The 19,372-nt window shown below is 65.5% G+C and overlaps 1 protein-coding gene across 2 annotated transcripts; it reads left to right on the top strand.

The window, feature by feature from the left end:
• The first annotated feature begins 384 nt into the window (after positions 1–384).
• Positions 385–10,641, top strand: VAMP2 (vesicle associated membrane protein 2). Of its 2 annotated transcripts, none has more exons than XM_039499780.1 (5): positions 385–496; positions 7,084–7,204; positions 7,348–7,506; positions 9,539–9,590; positions 10,502–10,641. In XM_039499780.1, coding segments are annotated over exons 1-5 (351 nt in total). In that variant the 5' UTR covers positions 385–494; the 3' UTR covers positions 10,519–10,641. The 2 variants fall into 2 exon arrangements, with proteins under 2 accessions (XP_039355714.1, XP_039355713.1); XM_039499779.1 differs by lacking the exon at positions 385–496 and adding an exon at positions 844–1,064.
• Positions 10,642–19,372: the final 8,731 nt, after the last annotated feature.

Consider the following 19,372-nt stretch of genomic DNA (forward strand, 5'->3'; position numbering starts at 1 on the left):
GCCCCTCCCTTCATCCACCCCTCGCTGCCCTCCCCTTCATCTGCCCCTCTTCTATCCCCTGCCTTGCCCCTCCCCTTCATCTGCCCTCCTCCTTCTATCCCCTGCCGTGCTGCCCCTCCCCTTCATCTGCCCCTCTTCTATCTGCCCCTCGCTGCCCCCCCTTCATCTGCCCCCTCGTCCATCTGCCCCCTCGCTGCCCCTCCCCCTTCATCCGCCCCCTCGCTGCCCCTCCCCTTCATCCGCCCCCTCTTCTATCCTCCGCCTTGTTGCCCCTTCATCTGCCCCATTATTTGCCCCCTGTGGCCCCTCCCCTGCCCCGTGTGGCCGCCCGCCCCGCGCTGATTGCGGAGGGCTCGGGCCCTGCAGCTTCCCCGCCCAGGTGCCCGGATGCGCCAGCCCGGCCGCCATCTTCCCCGCTCGGCTCAGGGACCCGCGCCACTCGCCGAGCGCCCGCCCCGCCGCAGACCCCGGCCCGCGCCGCCGCCGCCCCCGACATGTGAGTAGCCCCCGATGCAAGAAGGGGAGCAGCGTGCAATGGTCCCCCGGCTGCATCGCTTCGGGTGCATGCCAGAGCCGGGCTCCCCCCCCCCTTCGCCCGCCCCCGCAGGGGCTGGGGGCTCCGCCGCCCCCGGGGGGCAGGGGGCTGCTCAATGCAAGGCGGTAAAGCGCGCGCAATGCTCCGCGGGCTGCATAAACCCGGGGGCATGCGAGATCCGGGCCCTTCTCCCTCGCCCCCGCAGGGAAAGGGGGCGCATCCGCCCTCCCAATGGATGGGTTCAGTAAGGCAGGGGCATGATGGGTGCAAGGAGATAAACAGCGTGCAATGCTCCCCAGGCTGCAGAAAGCGGGGTGCACGCCAGATCCGGGGTCCCCCTATCCAGGCCAGGAGGCTCACCCACCCTCTCAATGGATGGGCTCGGTAAAGCCAATCTGGGGTCTGCTCAATGCAAGGAGATAAACAGCGTGCAATGCTCCCCAGGCTGCAGAAAGCGGGGTGCACGCCAGATTCGGGGTCCCCTTGTCCAGGGCAGGAGGCTCACCCACCCTCTCAATGGATGGGCTCGGTAAAGCCAATCTGGGGTCTGCTCAATGCAAGGAGATAAACAGCGTGCAATGCTCCCCAGGCTGCAGAAAGCGGGGTGCACGCCAGATTTGGGGTCCCCCGTCCAGGGCAGGGGGTTCATCCACCCTCCCAGTGGATGGGCTTGGTAAAGCCAAGGCTGGGGTCTGCTCAATGCAAGGAGATAAACAGCGTGCAATGCTCCCCAGGCTGCATAAAGCGGGGTGCACGCCAGATTCGGGGTCCACCCCACAGGGGAAGGGCGCTTATGCACCCCAGATCCGGGCTCCCCCGCTGGGAAGATGGCTCCCCCCCCCCCCCGTGGCCGGCCTCTGCAAAGCAGGGGTAGGGGCATCCTCAGGGCGAGGCGTGGGATGATGCATCGCCCCGGGTGCGCGGGTGATTTCCTTGCCCGTTCCCGCATTTGGGGGGGGGGGCTTATTCCCAAAAGCCAGGGCCCCTGGGGCTGGGCGAGGGCAGGGACGGGACTAGGGGATCGATCGCAAGGAGATCGATCGCTTGCAATGCACCTCCGCTTGCATTACCCCCCCGCCCCCCATGCATCAGCTAGCCGCATTCTTCCTGCCCCACCCGCGGGGGGTGGGGTGGGGGGGTCCCATCACACCCTGTGGCACCCGCCCCAGCAAAGGACCTGGGGGTGCCCCTGGCTGCGTTCGCTGCCATGCACCAAGGAGAGGGGGCTGGGTTGGGGGACCCCTGCAAAGGGGCATTGGGAGGGCTGGAGAGAAGAGTGGGGGGGGGGTAGGGGCCCAGGGCTATGGGGAGAGGGAGATTTGGGGCAGAGGGGATGGGGGCAGGGGCTTGTCGGTTGGGGCGGGAGTCTTGGGGGGATGGAGGGGGTGGGAGCCTGTGATGGGGGCAGGGGCTTGTTGGATAGGGCAGGAGTCTTGGGGGGATAGAGGAGGGGGTGGGAGCCTGGATTGGGGGCAGAGGGGATGGGTGGGAGCCTGGAATGAGGGGAAGCCTGGGACGGGGAGCAGAAGGGGATGAGGGGGCGGGAGCCTGGGATGGGGGGCAGGAGTCTTGGGGAGGGGGTCAGCGGGAGAGGGCAGGAACCAGCCATGGGGAAGTGGGTTTAAAACTAGCATCACCCCATCTTCCCCCCGCCCCAAGCAGACCCAGGCAGCTGAAATCCCCCCCCCCCACACACACACACACTCATGTCATTCGGGGGGGGGGGGCACCCATCCGGGATCGCTGGGTTTAAAAAGAGCCTCAGCACAGCTGAATTTCTGGGTGGGTCCCCAATGCCCCCCCCCGGTAGACAGGGGGCATCCGAGGCCCCCCCAGTACGGGGATCGGGGGGGGGGGCTGCATCCCACATTTCTCCTGCCAGGTATTTTTAGCTCCGGCAGCAGGATGACACTGAACATGGCGGCTCATTGGCAGCCCGGCTTTCCCCCCCCCCACACATGTTTTGTTTTCCCAGGAAGGGGGGGCAGCCCCCCCCCAGTTCTGCAGAGCCCCCCAGCCTCCGATGTGGAGGCCACGTAGCCAGTTGTAGCCCAGCCCCCCACCAGCTGGGATTTTCGGGGAGGTGGGGGGGTGTTGTTTTTTATTTTTAGAGGAGACGGGAAGGTCACAGAGAAACAGACGGGGGATGGAGTGGGCCGGGTTTGGGGGGTAGGAGGTGGGGCTGGGAGATGGATGGAGGACAGGGCAGCAGTGGGGTGGGGGTAGGATGTGGGGCTGGGAGACGGATGGTGGACGGGGCAGCAGTGGGGTGGGGTAGGATGTGGGGCTGGGGGCAGGTTGGGGATGGATGGAGGACAAGGCAGCAGTGGGGTAGGATGTGGGGCTGGGAGATGGATGGAGGACGGGGCAGCAGTGGGGTGGGGGTAGGATGTGGGGCTGGGAGGCAGGTTGGGGATGGATGGAGGACAAGGCAGCAGTGGGGTAGGATGTGGGGTTGGGAGACGGGGGCAGCAGTGGGGTGGGGGTAGGATGTGGGGCTGGGGGGCAGGGTGGGGGATGGATGGAGGACCAGGCAGCAGTGGGGGAGTAGGATGTGGGGCTGGGGGCATGGATGGAGGACAGGGCAGCAGTGGGGTGTGTAGGATGTGGGGCTGGCAGGGGCCTGGAGGATTAAGGGGGGGATGGATGGAGGAAGGGGCAGCAGTGGGGCGTGGGGGTTGGGATGTGGGGCATAGGGCATTGGAGTAGGGCAAGCCTGTGGTCCCACCCCTCCCCACCTCAGACCCCCTCCCGGAGACGGGGAGAGAACCCAGGAGTCCTGGCTCCGGGGTCCTTCCCTGGCCTGCAGTGGATGAGCTGCAGGGCTGCTGTGGGTCTTTGGCCATGTGATTGGGGGGGGGGCTGTGCCTGTTTTGGGGACCCCCAGGAACTGTGTGCGTGTTGGGGGGGGCTGGCCGATCTCACTGCCCCCCCAACCCCCTTCTCTAACGGGGCGGCTGCCTACCCCTCTCCCGATGACCCCAGCCCCCTGCAGCCGGGGATTCACTGCCCAGAGACGCTCTAGGGCCGGGGGGGGGGGGGTCTGTGCACACCCCACGGGCGCTGGAGGAGGGTGTTTCTGAGCTGGGCGTCGCAAAAATACAGTATAAACCAGAGCGAATTTCCCTTCCCTACTGCTGGGAGCCAGGACTCCTGGGTTCTCTCCCTGGCTCTGGGAGGGGAGCGGGGGCTGGTGGGTTAGAGCAGGTGGGGCTGGGAGCCAGGACTCCTGGGTTCTCTCCCCGGCTCTGGGAGGGGAGCGGGGGCCGGTGGGTTAGAGCAGGGGAGGCTGGGAGCCAGGACTCCTGGGTTCTCTCCTGGCTCTGGGAGGGGAGCAGGGGCCGGTGGGTTAGAGCAGAGGGGTTTGGGAGCCAGGACTCCTGGGTTCTCTCCCAGCTCTGGGAGGAGTGGGGCTGGTGGTTAGAGCAGGGGCTGGGAGCCAGGACTCCTGGGTTCTCTCCCGGCTTTGGGAGGAGGGGGCTGGTGGGTTAGAGCAGGGGCTGGGAGCCAGGACTCCTGGTTCTCTCCTGGCTCTGGGAGGAGTGGGGGCTGGTGGTTACAGCAGGGGGCTGGGAGCCAGGACTCCTGGGTTCTCTCCCGGCGCTGGGAGGAGTGGGGCTGGTGGGTTAGAGCAGGGGGGGCTGGGAGCCAGGACTCCTGGGTTCTCTCCCCGGCGCTGGGAGGAGTGGGGCTGGTGGGTTAGAGCAGGTGGGGCTGGGAGCCAGGACTCCTGGGTTCTCTCCCGGCTCTGGGAGGAGTGGGGCTGGTGGGTTAGAGCAGGGGGCTGGGAGCCAGGACTCCTGGGTTCTCTCCCGGCGCTGGGAGGAGTGGGGCTGGTGGGTTAGAGCAGGTGGGGCTGGGAGCCAGGACTCCTGGGTTCTCTCCTGGCTCTGGGAGGAGTGGGGCTGGTGGTTAGAGCAGGGGCTGGGAGCCAGGACTCCTGGGTTCTCCCCGGCTCTGGGAGGAGTGGGGCTGGTGGGTCATAGCAGGGGCTGGGAGCCAGGACTCCTGGGTTCTCTCCCGGCTCTGGGAGGAGTGGGGCTGGTGGTTAGAGCAGGGGGGCTGGGAGCCAGGACTCCTGGGTTCTCTCCCCGGCTCTGGGAGGGGAGTGGGGGCTGGTGGGTTAGAGCAGGGGGGCTGGGAGCCAGGACTCCTGGGTTCTCTCCCCAGTGCTGGGAGGGGAGTGGGGGCTGGTGGGTTAGAGCAGGGGGGCTGGGAGCCAGGACTCCTGGGTTCTCTCCCCAGTGCTGGGAGGGGAGTGGGGGCTGGTGGGTTAGAGCAGGGGGGCTGGGAGCCGACCTCCTGGCTCACCCAGGCGAGAGAATCTCCCCCGGCTGGAGGCCGGTAACTGGGGTTTGGCTACCGCGCCTCCCAGCTGGCTCCGAACGCTGGACCTGCCCCGGGCAGCCTGTTCCAAAGGGCCCCCCCCCTTCCCGGTGACACACCGGGGCCCGGTCGTGTCCAGCGCCCCCAGGATTTCCGCCCCGGGCCAGTCCCCCCAGAGACACTCCCCAGACGCTGCCGCAGCCCCGATTGCTCCAGCCTTTGGCTCGGTTCTGGGACTCCTCTCTGCCCCGCTCTCCGGCGTCCTTCGGAAAAGCTGCCCCCGTTGGAAGCAGGGGCCGGTCGCGGGCTCACCCCCGCCGCAGCCGGGGCAGATCCCCTCCCGGCTCCCCAGAAACACGGGGGGGGGGGTCTCGGATGGTCTGATGGGCCCTTCCCGCCTGAAAGTTGGATCCTGGATCCCATTCCCCCCACCCCGCCTGCTCTGACCATTCACCGCCACTTCCCTCCCAGAGCCGGGGAGAGAACCCAGGAGTCCTGGCTCCCAGCCCCCCTGCTCTAACCAGCAGGCCCCACTCCCCTCCCAGAGCCAGGAGAGAACCCAGGAGTCCTGGCTCCCAGCCCCCCCTGCTCTAACCCACCAGCCCCCACTCCCCTCCCAGCGCCGGGGAGAGAACCCAGGAGTCCTGGCTCCCAGCCCCCCCTGCTCTAACCCACCAGCCCCCACTCCCCTCCCAGAGCCGGGGAGAGAACCCAGGAGTCCTGGCTCCCAGCCCACCTGCTCTAACCCACCAGCCCCCACTCCCCTCCCAGCGCCGGGAGAGAACCCAGGAGTCCTGGCTCCCAGCCCCCCCTGCTCTAACCCACCCCCCCCGACGCCCCGCCCCGCCCCGGGGAGAGCCCCCAGGCGTCCGGGCGCCCAGCCCCGCTCTAACCCACCAGCCCCACTCCTCCCAGAGCCGGGAGAGAACCCAGGAGTCCGGGCTCCCAGCCCCTGCTCTAACCCACCAGCCCCCCCTCCCCTCCCAGAGCCAGGGCGAGAAACCACGAGTCCTGGCTCCCCGCCCCTGCTCTAACCCACCAGCCCCCTCCTCCCAGAGCCGGGAGAGAACCCAGGAGTCCTGGCTCCCAGCCCCCCCTGCTCTAACCACCAGCCCCCACTCCCCTCCCAGAGCCAGGGAGAGAACCCAGGAGTCCTGGCTCCCAACCCCCCTGCTCTAACCCATCAACCCTCACTCCCCTCCCAGAGCGGAGAGAACCCAGGAGTCCGGGCTCCCAGCCCCCCCTGCTCTAACCACTGGACCCCACTCTCCTCCGAGATCCCTCCCTACTGCAGCCCCCGTTTGCATCTCTCCCTGGCACTGGGTTTGGGTCGTTACCCAGCTGATCGCAGCCTATGTCTGCCCGGCGGGGATTAATTCTAGGGGTTCATTCCCCGGTGCTGCCCCCCAGTGCCCCACAGCCTCCCTGCACCCAAAGAACCAGGATAGAGGGGCACGCATGGCGCTGGGGGGACTGCGGGGAGAGGCTGGCTATGGGGCAGGTTTATGCAGTACTGGCAGTCCAGGGGTGGAGGGCGTCTGTGGGGAGGATTGAAGGGCACTGGCATTGCTGTGGGCATCTATCGGGCGGGATTGAAGGCACCAGGGTGCTATGGGTTGGCACTGGGGGGCACTGGCATTGCTGGGGGCATCTATGGGGCGGGATTGAAGGCACCAGGGCGCTATGGGGTGGGAGTGAGGGGCTATGGGGTGGCATTAGGGGGCACTGGCATTGCTGGGGGCATCTATGGGGCGGGATTGAAGGCACCAGGGCGCTATGGGGTGGCATTGGGGGGCACTGGCATTGCTGGGAGCGTCTATGGGGCGGGATTGAAGGCACCAGGGTGCTATGGGGTGGGAGTGAGGGGCTATGGGGTGGCATTGGGGGGCACTGGCATTGCTGGGGGCATCTATGGGGCGGGATTGAAGGCACCTGGGTGCTATGGGTTGGCATTGGGGGGCAGTGGCATTGCTGGGGGCATCTATGGGGCGGGATTGAAGGCACCAGGGCGCTATGGGGCGGGAGTGAGAGGCTATGGGGTGGCACTGGGGGGGCACTGGCATTGCTGGAGGCGTCTGGGGTGGCAGTGAGGGGCTATGGGGCGGGAGTGAGGGGCTATGGGGCAAAACCGAGGGGCAGCCCCCGCCGCGCCTGGCCGTGTTCAGGGTTGGGGCTGCTTCTCCTTTGGGGGGTCGCCGTGACCTTTGCCCTCTGCCCCCCAGGTCGGCCCCCGCCGCCGCCGCGCCCCCCGCCGCCGGAGGAGAAGGGGGCGGCCCCCCCCCACCGCCCCCCAACCTCACCAGCAACCGGAGGCTGCAGCAGACCCAGGCCCAGGTGGACGAGGTGAGTCGGGGGGGTGGCGCGCGGCTGCCGGACGCCTGGGTCCCGTCTCCGGCCGGGTGGCGCGCGGCTGCCGGACGCCTGGGTCCCGTCTCCGGCCGGGTTCCCCCACCCCAGGTCTGACGCTCCCCCCCGCTGCCCCCCAGGTGGTTGACATCATGCGGGTGAACGTGGACAAGGTGCTGGAGCGGGACCAGAAGCTGTCGGAGCTGGACGACCGAGCCGACGCCCTGCAGGCCGGCGCCTCCCAGTTCGAGACCAGCGCCGCCAAGCTGAAGCGCAAGTACTGGTGGAAGAACCTCAAGGTGGGGCCCCCCCCCGTGCCCCCCACGGCCCCCCGGTGCCCACTGACATCTCCCCACGGCCCCCTGCGCCCCCCGGACTCCCCTATGCCCCCTCGCCCCACAACCCCTGGAGCCACTGACATCGCCCCACGGCCCCCTGCGCCCCACGGACTCCCCTGGGCCCCCCCGGCCCCCCAACACCGCCTGGAGCCCACTGACATCTCCCCACGGCCCCCTGCGCCCCCCGGACTCCCCTGTGCCCCCGGCCCCCACAACCCGCCGGTGCCCACTGACATCTCCCCACGGCCCCTGCGACCCCGGACTCCCTGTGCCCCCGTCCCCTACAACCCCGGTGCCCACTGACATCTCCCCGGCCCCTGCGCCCCGGACTCCCTGTGCCCCCGGCCCCCACAACCCCGGTGCCCACTGACATCTCCCCACAGCCCCCAGCGCCCCCCGGACTCCCCTGTGCCCCCGGCCCCCACAACCCCGGTGCCCACTGACATCTCCCCACGGCCCCTGCCCCCACGGACTCCCCTGTGCCCCCGGCCCCCACAACCCCGGTGCCCACTGACATCTCCCCACGGCCCCTGCGCCCCACGGACTCCCTGTGCCCCCCATGCCCCCACAACCCCGGTGCCCACTGACATCTCCCCACTGCCCCTGCGCCCCGGACTCCCTGTGCCCCGTCCCCCTACAACCCCCGGTGCCCACTGACATCTCCCCCCGGCCCCCTGCGCCCCCCGGACTCCCCTGTGCCCCCCCCGTCCCCCTACAACCCCCTGTAGCCACTGACATCTCCCCACGGCCGCCTGCGCCCCACGGACTCCCTGTGCCCCCATGCCTCCACAACCCCGGTGCCCACTGACATCTCCCCACTGCCCCTGCGCCCCGGACTCCCCTGTGCCCCCGTCCCCCCACAACCCCAGTGCCCACTGACATCTCCCCACGGCCCCCTGCGCCCCACGGACTCCCCTGCAGCCCCTGTGCCCCAGAACCCCTGGTGCCCACTGACATCTCCCCACGGCCCCTGCGCCCCGGACTCCCTGTGTCCCCGTCCCCCACAACCCCGGTGCCCACTGACATCTCCCCACGGCCCCGCGCCCCACGGACTCCCTGTGCCCCCGTCCCCCACAACCCCTGGTGCCCACTGACATCTCCCCACGGCCCCTGCCCCCATGGACTCCCCTGTGCCCCCGTCCCCACAACCCCGGTGCCCACTGACATCTCCCCACGGACTCCCCTGTGCCCCCGTCCCCCACAACCCCTGGAGCCCACTGACATCTCCCCACGGCCCCTGCGCCCACGGACTCCCCTGTGCCCCATCCCCACAACCCCGGTGCCCACTGACATCTCCCACGGCCCCTGCGCCCATGGACTCCCGTGCCCCCGGTCCCCACAACCCCTGGTGCCACTGACATCTCCCCACGGCCCTGCGCCCCACGGACTCCCCTGCAGCCCCTGTCCCCCCACAACCCCTGGTGCCCACTGACATCTCCCCACGGCCCCTGTGCCCCACGGACTCCCTGCAGCCCCTGTGCCCCCGTCCCCACAACCCCTGGTGCCCACTGACATCTCCCCACAGCCCCTGTGCCCCCTCATCTCCCTACGGTCCCCTGTGCCCCTCATCTCCCCACGGCCCCTGTTTCCCCACAGCCCTGTGCAACCCACGGACTCCTCCTCGCCCCATCTACCCCATGGCCTCCTGAGACCCCCATCTCTCCATAGCCCCCTGTGGGCCCCTCATTTCTCCCGTGTCTCCCCTGCGGCCACCTGACTTCCCCATGGCCTCCTGCAGTCCCCTGACCCCCCCTGCAGCCCTCCGCCTTCCCCATCTCCCACGGTCCCCTGCAATCCACTGACTCCCCTGTGACCCCAACTCCCACCCCTATACCATCTTCCTCATCCCTGCCACGCTCTGCTCCGGAGCGGCCCTTCCTGTGACCCCCCTCTGCCAGGGCTCCCGCCCGAGCCCCTGCCCCCACCTCCCGCCCGCTGCCCCCACCTCCCGCCCGCTGCCCTGCCCTGGCGCTCATGGTCTCTCTCCCCACAGATGATGATTATCCTGGGGGTGATATGCGCCATCATCCTGATCATTATCATTGGTGAGTGGGGGCTTGGGGGTCGGGGGGCTGGCAGGGGAGGGGGGCAGCATGTGACCCCCCCACCCCCTTCCCTAGGGACGCTCCCACCAGCTCTTGGGATGCGAAAAAGGCAGCCAGGCACCTGTCATGGGGGTGTGGCCGGGAGGGGGTGGGGCTATCCTTGGCCCCGCCCACAGACGGACCCACAGCTGCCTCTACAGAGGGCAGCGAAGGGTTATTGGAAGGGGGCGTGGCTTTTGTTGGACCCGCCCACTGTCTCACCCTCAATACTGAGATGAAACAGCTGCTGGATGCTGGGAAGGGGCGTGGCTTCCCTTAGCTCCACCCACCACTCTGCCCTCCGTGCAGAAATAAAGGGGGTGGAGCTTTTTCCCACCCCACAGGCCCCGCCCACCCCGGCACCTACACCGTCCGGCCAATAGGGCAGAAACAAGGTAGTCGAGGGGGGTGGGGCTTTCCTCGGCCCTGCCCACAAGCCGCCCCTAGCGCTGCAGGGAAACAGGCGAAGGGTTCTTGGGAAGGGGGTGTGGCTTTCTGTGGCCCCGCCCACAACTGCACTGGCCCCTGTGGGGTGAAACAAAGGTTCTGGGGAAGGGGTGTGGCTTTTCTGTGGCCCCGCCCACATGGTGGCAAGTAGCCTTCCCATAAAGTCCGCCTCCCATCCGGTCCGCCTGTAAACATCAGCCGTCGTCATTAGGTTCCAGGGTTAACGCCCAGTTGGGCTAAACAGGGAGACGTCCTCTTCTCTGCGAAGAAAGTCCCACTTCCTGTCCTCAACTGTGGTGCTCCCCAGAGGTGGCTGCATTTCAGCGCCGGGCGAGGGGGTCCCTGGGTAACCGGCCGCCCCCGCCCCAGAGGTGGCCGCATCTTGAACTAATTCCTCTCTGCTCCCGTCTCTCTTTCCTTTCCAGTTTACTTCAGCACTTAATGGACATTCGGAAGCCAAAGCCCCCCTCCCTCCCCCCAAAGGAGCTGCAGCCGGGAGAGGCGCGAGGGGCTGCGACCCTCCCCTCCCATGATCTCAGCCATATCTTCCAGCCCCGGTCCCCTTTCTCCCCGGGCCCCCCCGTGGCGTGTGTGCGTGTCTTGCGGTGCGTGTGGCCGTCCTGTATATAGGCTGACTTATTTATACATATATATATATTCTATATTTTGTCTGTTTGTAGATTTATTACTAGATTTCCAGCTGTCTTGGATCCCCCCCCCGCCCCCCCGGTGTTTTCAGTGTCTAGTGTTTTAATTTAAATACTTTAAGGACCAATCCCCCTTCCCCAAAAATAAAATAGGGGGAACCCCAGAAGCCTGAGAAACTCAAGCACCCACCCCCTGCCCTTTCAGAGCGAGGCCAGGCAGCGCGAGCGCCGGGGGCCCCAGTTTGGCCATGTCTCAGCGCCTGTATAATCAGCCGCTCCGCCCCAGAGGTGGGTGCATCTCAGCGCCGGGCGAGGGGTCCCTGGGTAACCAGCCGCCCCGCCCCAGAGGTGGCTGCATCTCAGCACCCAGGCAAGGGATCCCTGGATAACCAACCGCCCCGCCCCAGAGGTGGTCGCATCTCAGCGCCGGGCGAGGGGTCCCTGGGTAACCAGCCACCCCACCCCAGAGGTGGTCGCATCTCAGCGCCGGGCGAGGGGTCCCTGGGTAACCAGCCGCCCCGCCCCAGAGGTGGCCGCATCTCAGCGCCGGGCGAGGGGTCCCTGGGTAACCGGCCGCCCCGCCCCAGAGGTGGCTGCATCTCAGCACCCGGGCGAGGGGTCCCTGGGTAACCGGCCGCCCCGCCCCAGAGGTGGGCGCATCTCAGCACCCAGGCGAGGGGTCCCTGGGTAACCGGCCGCCCCGCCCCAGAGACGGTTGCGTCTCACACCACGGGTTGGGGGGGGGTGGAAAGTTTCTTTACCTTCCTCCCCCCACATCCTGATTTCCTTCCCCCCCCCCCAGTAACATTCCTGGAGCTGCACTCTGCAGTCTGTCTTGCGGGGGGGGGGGGTGATCTTCCTGCCCCCCCACCGCATGTCGGTGAGGGGGCAGTGCTGTGTCACCCCCCCAGCTCCAAGCCCTTTAAGAGTCGTAGAGTGGGGGGTTGTGTGGGGAAAGGGGGGAGCCCCCAATCCACACACCCCCCGCAACCCAGCAGTTCCAGCTTCTCTCCTCTGGGGGTCTGGGGGGGCAGGCTGGCTCCCCATTGACTGTCTGGGTGGCCCCCGAGTGCCCCCCACCCCCTAATGGGGGGGGTCCTGTAGTGACCCCTGAGCTGTCTGCAATGCAGGAAGCAGTGGGTCGGGCTACGTGGGGGAAGGGGACGGCTTGGGGGGTGCTGGCCGGCCGGATCCCCCCCCACCGGGACCCTGCCCGGCTTTGTATCCCGTGTCGCGTGACGAGCGACCCCCCACTTTTCCCTGCCCCGCCCCCCAGAGTCAATCATCCGTAGCATTAAACCTTCCCGGCTAGCCCCATAGCGCCAAACCTCTCCCAGCTCCGAGCCAGCCCCATAGCACGACCCCTCCTCCCCCCCGTCAGCCCCTATAGCACGACCCCCGCCAGCCCCATAGCACGACCCTCCTCCCCGCCAGCCCCTATAGCATGATCTCCCCACCCACTTAGGAGACGTGACGTGTGACTGTGTCCCTCTGGCGTGGGGATCGGGGGCCCCCTGCCAGCTCGGAGGGATGTTGGCGGGGGGTCCCTGACTATGCCTGTTTGGGGGGGGGGGGCAGCCTGGTGGGTCCTCCGCTCCCCATCTGGAGGGAACGCGGGAGCTAAGGACCTGGCCGGCTCTGCCCTCTATGGGGCGTCCGGGGGTCCCTTCCACGTGGGTGGTGAACTGCTGGGGAAGGGGGGGGGGGCAGATCCCAGGCTGTGTTTTCCCCAGGCCGGGGGGCAGGTGTCACTGCTGCCCCTCGGCTTTGGGGGCGCAGGGTCCACCATGCCCCACGGTGGGACCAGCGCCTCCTAATCCTAAAGACACCTGGGATGGGGGTGGAGGGGGGGGGGGCCGGTCGGGCTGGAATCCCCTAGACCCAGCTGGAGGGAGGAGGGGGTGGGTCTTCTCCCCCCCCACACACTCCCCGGCAGGCGGGGGGGGCGAGGCACCGTGTGGAGGGACCGGGGAGTGACTTTATGCTGTGAAAATGTACAATAAATAAATGTCCTGTGGAGAACGCCCAAGCTGCTGTCGGTCCGTCTGTCTGTCTGTCCGTGCGGCCATATGGCCGGGGAGGGGTCCCTGGGTAACGGGCCGCCCCGCCCCAGAGGTGGGCGCATCTCAGCGCCGGGCGAGGGGTCCCTGGGTAACGGGCCGCCCCGCCCCAGAGGTGGCTGCATCTCAGCGCCAGGCGAGGGGTCCCTGGGTAACCGGCCGCCCCGCCCCAGAGGTGGCTGCATCTCAGCGCCGGGCGAGGGGTCCCTGGGTAACCGGCCGCCCCGCCCCAGAGGTGGCCGCATCTCAGTGCCGGGCGAGGGGTCCCTGGGTAACCGGCGGCCCCGCCCCAGAGGTGGCCGCATCTCAGCGCCTGGCGAGGGGTCCCCGGGTCACCGGCCGCCCCGCCCCAGAGGTGGCTGCATCTCAGCGCCGGGCGAGGGGTCCCTGGGTAACCGGCCGCCCCGCCCCAGAGGTGGCTGCATCTCAGCGCCGGGCGAGGGGTCCCTGGGTCACCGGCCGCCCCGCCCCAGAGGTGGCCGCATCTCAGCGCCGGGGGAGGGGTCTCTGGGTAACCGGCCGCCCCGCCCCAGAGGTGGCTGCATCTCAGCGCCGGGCGAGGGGTCCCTGGGTCACCGGCCGCCCCGCCCCAGAGGTGGCCGCATCTCAGCGCTGGGCAAGGGGTCCCTGGGTAACCAGCTGCCCCGCCCCAGAGGTGGGCGCATCTGAGCGCCGGGCGAGGGGTCCCTGGGTCACCGGCCACCCCGCCCCAGAGGTGGCTGCATCTCCACAGTGCTGCGTGAGGGGTCCCTGGGTAACCGGCCGCCCCACCCCAGAGGTGGCCGCATCTCCGCAGTGCTGGGTGAGGGGTCCCTGGGTAACCGGCCGCCCCGCCCCAGAGGTGGCCGCATCTCGGCCCTGGGCATGAGGGTCCCCAGATAAGCGGTCGCCCCACCCCAGAGGTGGATGCACCTCAGAGCCGGGGGAGGGATCTCTGTATAACCAACTGCACCCCCCCAGAGGCAGCACCAGGAACGAAAGGAGCTGGGGCTTAGCAGCCAGCCTCAAGCCTCTTCTCCGGCTTGGGAGGTGGGGGGCCCTTCCCATACCCCCCCCCCCGCTCCCTGTAGGGAGTGTGTTTGGCTTGGGGGGTGATTTCTGGTTACAGTTTTGTTAATTGAAAGGGGGACTCGTGCCTGTCAATCTCAACCCGTAACAAGCCTTGGCCAGTTCATAACAAAACCCAGGAGTCCTGGTTCCCAACCCCCCTGCTCTAACCCACCAGCCCCCACTCCCCTCCCAGAGCCGGGGAGAGAACCCAGGAGTCCTGGCTCCCCGCCCCTGCTCTGGAACCACCAGCCCCCACTCCTCCCAGAGCCGGGAGAGAACCCAGGAGTCCTGGCTCCCAGCCCCTGCTCTAACCACCAGCCCCACTCCTCCCAGAGTCGGGAGAGAACCCAGGAGTCCTGGCTGCCAGCCCCCTGCTCTGACCACCAGCCCCCACTCCCCTCCCAGAGCCAGGGAGAGAACCCAGGAGTCCTGGCTCCCAGCCCCCCCGCTCTAACCACCAGCCCCCACTCCCCTCCCAGAGCCGGGGAGAGAACCCAGGAGTCCTGGCTCCCAGCCCCCCCTGCTCTAACCACCAGCCCCCACTCCCCTCCCAGAGCCGGGGCGAGAATCCAGGAGTCCTGGTTCCTCTTCCCCACAACCGACCCTGTTAAAAATTTAAGACTCTCACTCGCTCAGTGGAGCTGGGTGAGTGCCAGGGGCTGCCAGCAGGGGGCAGCCTTCCCCACTGCTAGAGAAAGGGGGCGGGGACACAGCCCCATTCCCGTCTGGCTGCAGCCTTGACTGGTTCCTCCAGTGCTGAGCTGGGAACTGGAAACCAGGGGGGCACTGGGCAGCCCCCGTGGCCAAGAGGGGGCTGGTGGCCAGGACTCCTGGGTTCTCACCCCAGCTCTGGGAGGGGAGTGGGGGCTGGTGGTTAGAGCAGGGGGCGCTGGGAACCAGGACTCCTGGGTTCTCACCCCAGCTCTGGGAGGGGAGGTTTGGTCTGGTGGTTAGAACAAGAGAGATTCCCCAGCACCGCCAAACCCCCGGTACCCCGACACCTCAGGGGTGAATAATTTTAAACGAATCCCATTTAAGACCCGAAAGGGCCCGTTCGAGCAGCCAGCCTGTCCCTCTGGCTAGCACAGACCATCCATTGCACTCGCCCCCCCCCCCCCCGCAACGTGCCCCACACCCAAAGCCTTTCACCCCTCGGCTAACTAAACTGGCACAGATCACGAGAGACTGGGGGGGCGGGACTGATGTCCCTGCAAAGGTGAGACGTGCCCCCGGCTGGACCAGAAGGCAAACTCCCCCCACGGGCCCTGCCCATCTGGCTTAGGCGGGCAGGGCTTAATACCAGCTTGCTCCAGGCAATGAAAAGGGACGGAGAGGTTGGCTGGGTCGGCTCTGCCCTGATTTCTGGGTCACCTGCGTGATTCTGCCCCCGTTCCCCTTGCCTTCTGTCTCGCGCACTGACTTCTGCATCCAAATTCCCATTTCTGTTTCACACTTACTGAATTCTGCACCCGAATTCCCCTGATTTCTGTTTCACACTTACTGAATTCTGCACCCAAATTCCCCTGATTTCTGTTTCACACTTACTGAATTCTGCACCCAAATTCCCCTGATTTCTGTTTCACACTTACTGAATTCTGCACTCAAATTCCCCTGATTTCTGTTTCACACTTACTGAATTCTGCACCCAAATTCCCGTTTCACACTTACTGAATTCTGCATCCAAATTCCCTGATTTCCCCATCACCGACACTGAATCCTGCCTCACACACCTGATTTTGCTTTCAAACATACCGAATTCGGCACCAATTCCTCCTGACTTCTAAGTCACACACCGTATTCTGCACCCAATTCCCCCCGATTTCTGTTTCGCCCACTGAATTCTGCACAGAATCCCCGATTCCCATCTCCCATGCTGATATCTGCACCAAATCCCTGATGTGTTTCACACACTGAATTTGCCATGAAATCGCCCTGATTTCTGTGTGTCGTGCTCAATTCTCCGCCAAAGACCCCCTGATTATATAAAGTCATAGCGTCGAAGGCCAGAAGGGAGGGACTCCTCTGAGTTCTTGTACCTCACAGGCAATCAAGCCCCGCACACCAAACCCTACAACTGAAATCAGACTGAAGTATCCCAGCACACAGGCCGTAAACTTTTATGTGCTACAGGGAGAGAATAGGATGGATGACCCTGGCAAATGACCCGCACCCCGTGCTGCAAGGGAAGGTGAAAAAACCCCATAAACACAGCTGCTGATCTAATTGGGATCCTGGATACGGTGATAAATTTGACCTCAAGCAGATGAGCAAGACCCAGCCAGCCGAGCACCGGAGAGAACGAATCCTCGGTGCCAACTCAGATCCCTGGCCCAGCCACCCACCCAGCATCCCGTCTCTGGCTTGGCCACCCCCGATGCGCCAGAAGAAAGAGAGAAAAACAAACAGACTAGCCGGGGCAGGCAGGGAGGGGATTCCTTCCTGACCCCTGCAGGCGACCGGACAGAGCCCTGAAGCCTGAGAGCTTCAGAACCTAAGAGAGAAACTGGAACGGGTTTCCGTCCGCCCCAGGGCTGCCAAGCCCCACTCCCCACCCTCCCAAGCAGCCCCGCCGTGCAATGGCCCTCAGCCATTTGCCCAGCTCCTTCTTACAAGTCATTAAGCTGTTTGACTCCCCTGCAATTCCCCGTGGGAGACTGTCCCAGCTCCTCATCCTGCGGCTGGTGAGAAACCTTCTAACGTCCAGCCGGAATCTGTCCAGGGCCGGTTTATAGCCGCTTGTTCTTGCGGGAACGTTGTCCTTTAGCTTCAGTCGCTCGTTGTCCCCCCGATTTCAGCATCGCACACGCTGGATCCTGCACCAAATTCCCCCGATTTCAGCGTCGCACACGCTGGATCCTGCACCAAATTCCCCCGATTTCAGCGTCGCACACGCTGGATCCTGCACCAAATTCCCCCGATTTCAGCATCGCACACGCTGGATCCTGCACCAAATTCCCCCGATTTCAGCGTCGCACACGCTGGATCCTGCACCAAATTCCCCCGATTTCAGCATCGCACACGCTGGATCCTGCACCAAATTCCCCCGATTTCAGCGTCGCACACGCTGGATCCTGCACCAAATTCCCCCGATTTCAGCGTCGCACACGCTGGATCCTGCACCAAATTCCCCCGATTTCAGCATCGCACACGCTGGATCCTGCACCAAATTCCCCCGATTTCAGCGTCACACACGCTGGATCCTGCACCAAATTCCCCCCATTTCAGCGTCGCACACGCTGGATCCTGCACCAAATTCCCCCGATTTCAGCATCACACACGCTGGATCCTGCACCAAATTCCCCCGATTTCAGCATCACACATGCTGGAGCCTGCACCAAATTCCCCCGATTTCAGCTTCTCACACGCTGGATCCTGCACCAAATTCCCCCAATTTCAGCGTCGCACACGCTGGATCCTGCACCAAATTCCCCCCATTTCAGCGTCACACACGCTGGATCCTGCACCAAATCCCCCCAATTTCAGCATCGCACACGCTGGATCCTGCACCAAATTCCCCCAATTTCAGCGTCGCACACGCTGGATCCTGCACCAAATTCCCCCAATTTCAGCGTCGCACACGCTGGATCCTGCACCAAATTCCCCCGATTTCAGCGTCGCACACGCTGGATCCTGCACCAAATTCCCCCGATTTCAGCGTCGCACACGCTGGATCCTGCACCAAATTCCCCCAATTTCAGCGTCACACACGCTGGATCCTGCATCAAATTCCCCCAATTTCAGCGTCGCACACGCTGGATCCTGCACCAAATTCCCCCCCTGATTTCGGCATCACAGACGCTGGATCCTGTTCCAAATCTCCCCGATTTTGGCATCACACAGGCTGGATCCTGCCCCAAATCCCTCTGATGTATTTATAGAGAAATCAGTCACTTCCCCTTAGTCCTCTTTTTGCTGGGCGAGACAAAGCAGCTCTTCCCGTCTCCTCTCCATGTCCGTGATCATTCTAGGAGCTCTTCTCTGCACCGGGTTCCAGTGTGAATTCATCTTTCCCGAGCACGGGGGAGCCGAATTGGAGGCAGCGTCCCGGATGGGGTCTTACCAGTGCCTCGTCTGACGCGACGGCCTGTATCTCTCTCCGCTGATACATCCTAGGTCGCTTTTGCCTTTTTCGCTCCCATCACACTGGCGGTTCCTTGGCCTAGGTTCGACCGACCAGCCCAGGGCGCTCTCCTGCTCCGTCGCTTCCAGCGGACGAGCCCCCAGCTTGCCAGATCCTTCCCCCAAATCCTCCCGAGTTCTACGTCTCGCACGCTGGATCCTTCCCCCAAATCCTTCCGATTTCTACGTCTCGCACGCTGGATCCTGCCCCAAATCCTCCCGATTGCTACGTCTCGCATGCTGGATCCTGCCCCAAATCCTCCGGAGTTCTACGTCTCGCACGCTGGATCCTGCCCCCAAACCCTCCCGAGTTCTACGTCTCGCACGTTGGATCCTGCACGCAAAGCCTCCCGATTTCTACGTCTCACACGTTGGATCCTGCACCCAAACCCTCCCGAGTTCTACGTCTCGCACGCTGGATCCTGCCCCCAAACCCTCCCGAGTTCTACGTCTCGCACGTTGGATCCTGCACCCAAACCCTCCCGATTTCTACGTCTCGCACGCTGGATCCTGCCCCCAAACCCTCCCGAGTTCTACGTCTCGCACGCTGGATCCTGCCCCCAAACCCTCCCGAGTTCTACGTCTCGCACGCTGGATCCTGCACCCAAACCCTCCCGAGTTCTACGTCTCGCACGCTGGATCCTTCCCCCAAACCCTCCCGAGTTCTACGTCTCGCACGCTGGATCCTGCCCCCAAACCCTCCCGAGTTCTACGTCTCGCACGCTGGATCCTGCCCCCAAACCCTCCCGAGTTCTACGTCTCGCACGCTGGATCCTGCCCCCAAATCCTCCCGAGTTCTACGTCTCGCACGCTGGATCCTGCCCCCAAACCCTCCCGATTTCTACGTCTCGCACGTTGGGTCCTGCCCCAAACCCTCCCGAGTTCTACGTCTGCGCGGTGGATCCTGCCCCAAACCCTCCCGATTTCTACGCCTCGCACGGTGGATCCTGCACCCAAACCCTCCCGAGTTCTCGTCTGCCGCGCTGGATCCTGCCCCCAAACCCTCCCGAGTTCTACGTCTCGCACGCTGGATCCTGCCCCCAAACCCTCCCGAGTTCTACGTCTCGCACGCTGGATCCTGCCCCCAAACCCTCCGATTTCTACGTCTCGCGCTGGATCCTGCACCCAAATCCTCCCGATTGCTACGTCTCGCATGCTGGATCCTGCCCCAAATCCTCCGGAGTTCTACGTCTCGCATGCTGGATCCTGCACCCAAACCCTGCCAATTTCTACGTCTCGCACGTTGGATCCTGCACCCAAATCCTCCGGAGTTCTACGTCTCGCATGCTGGATCCTGCACCCAAACCCTCCCGATTTCTACGTCTCGCACGTTGGATCCTGCACCCAAACCCTCCCGATTTCTACGTCTCGCACGCTGGATCCTGCCCCCAAACCCTCCCGATTTCTACGTCTCGCACGC

The sequence above is a fragment of the Mauremys reevesii genome, linkage group 14 (genome assembly GCF_016161935.1).
Source record: "Mauremys reevesii isolate NIE-2019 linkage group 14, ASM1616193v1, whole genome shotgun sequence".
Taxonomy (NCBI): domain Eukaryota; kingdom Metazoa; phylum Chordata; order Testudines; family Geoemydidae; genus Mauremys; species Mauremys reevesii.

Excerpts from the sequence above, each read along its gene's own strand:
- VAMP2 (XM_039499779.1), top strand. The coding sequence starts at position 907 with ATGGATGGGCTCGGTAAAGCCAATCTGGGGTCTGCTCAATGCAAGGAG. Across the intron at positions 1,065-7,083 it reads CCTCTCAATGGATGGGCTCG|GTCGGCCCCCGCCGCCGCCG; the intron begins GTAAAGCCAATC and ends TCTGCCCCCCAG. Across the intron at positions 7,507-9,538 it reads ACTGGTGGAAGAACCTCAAG|ATGATGATTATCCTGGGGGT; the intron begins GTGGGGCCCCCC and ends CTCTCCCCACAG.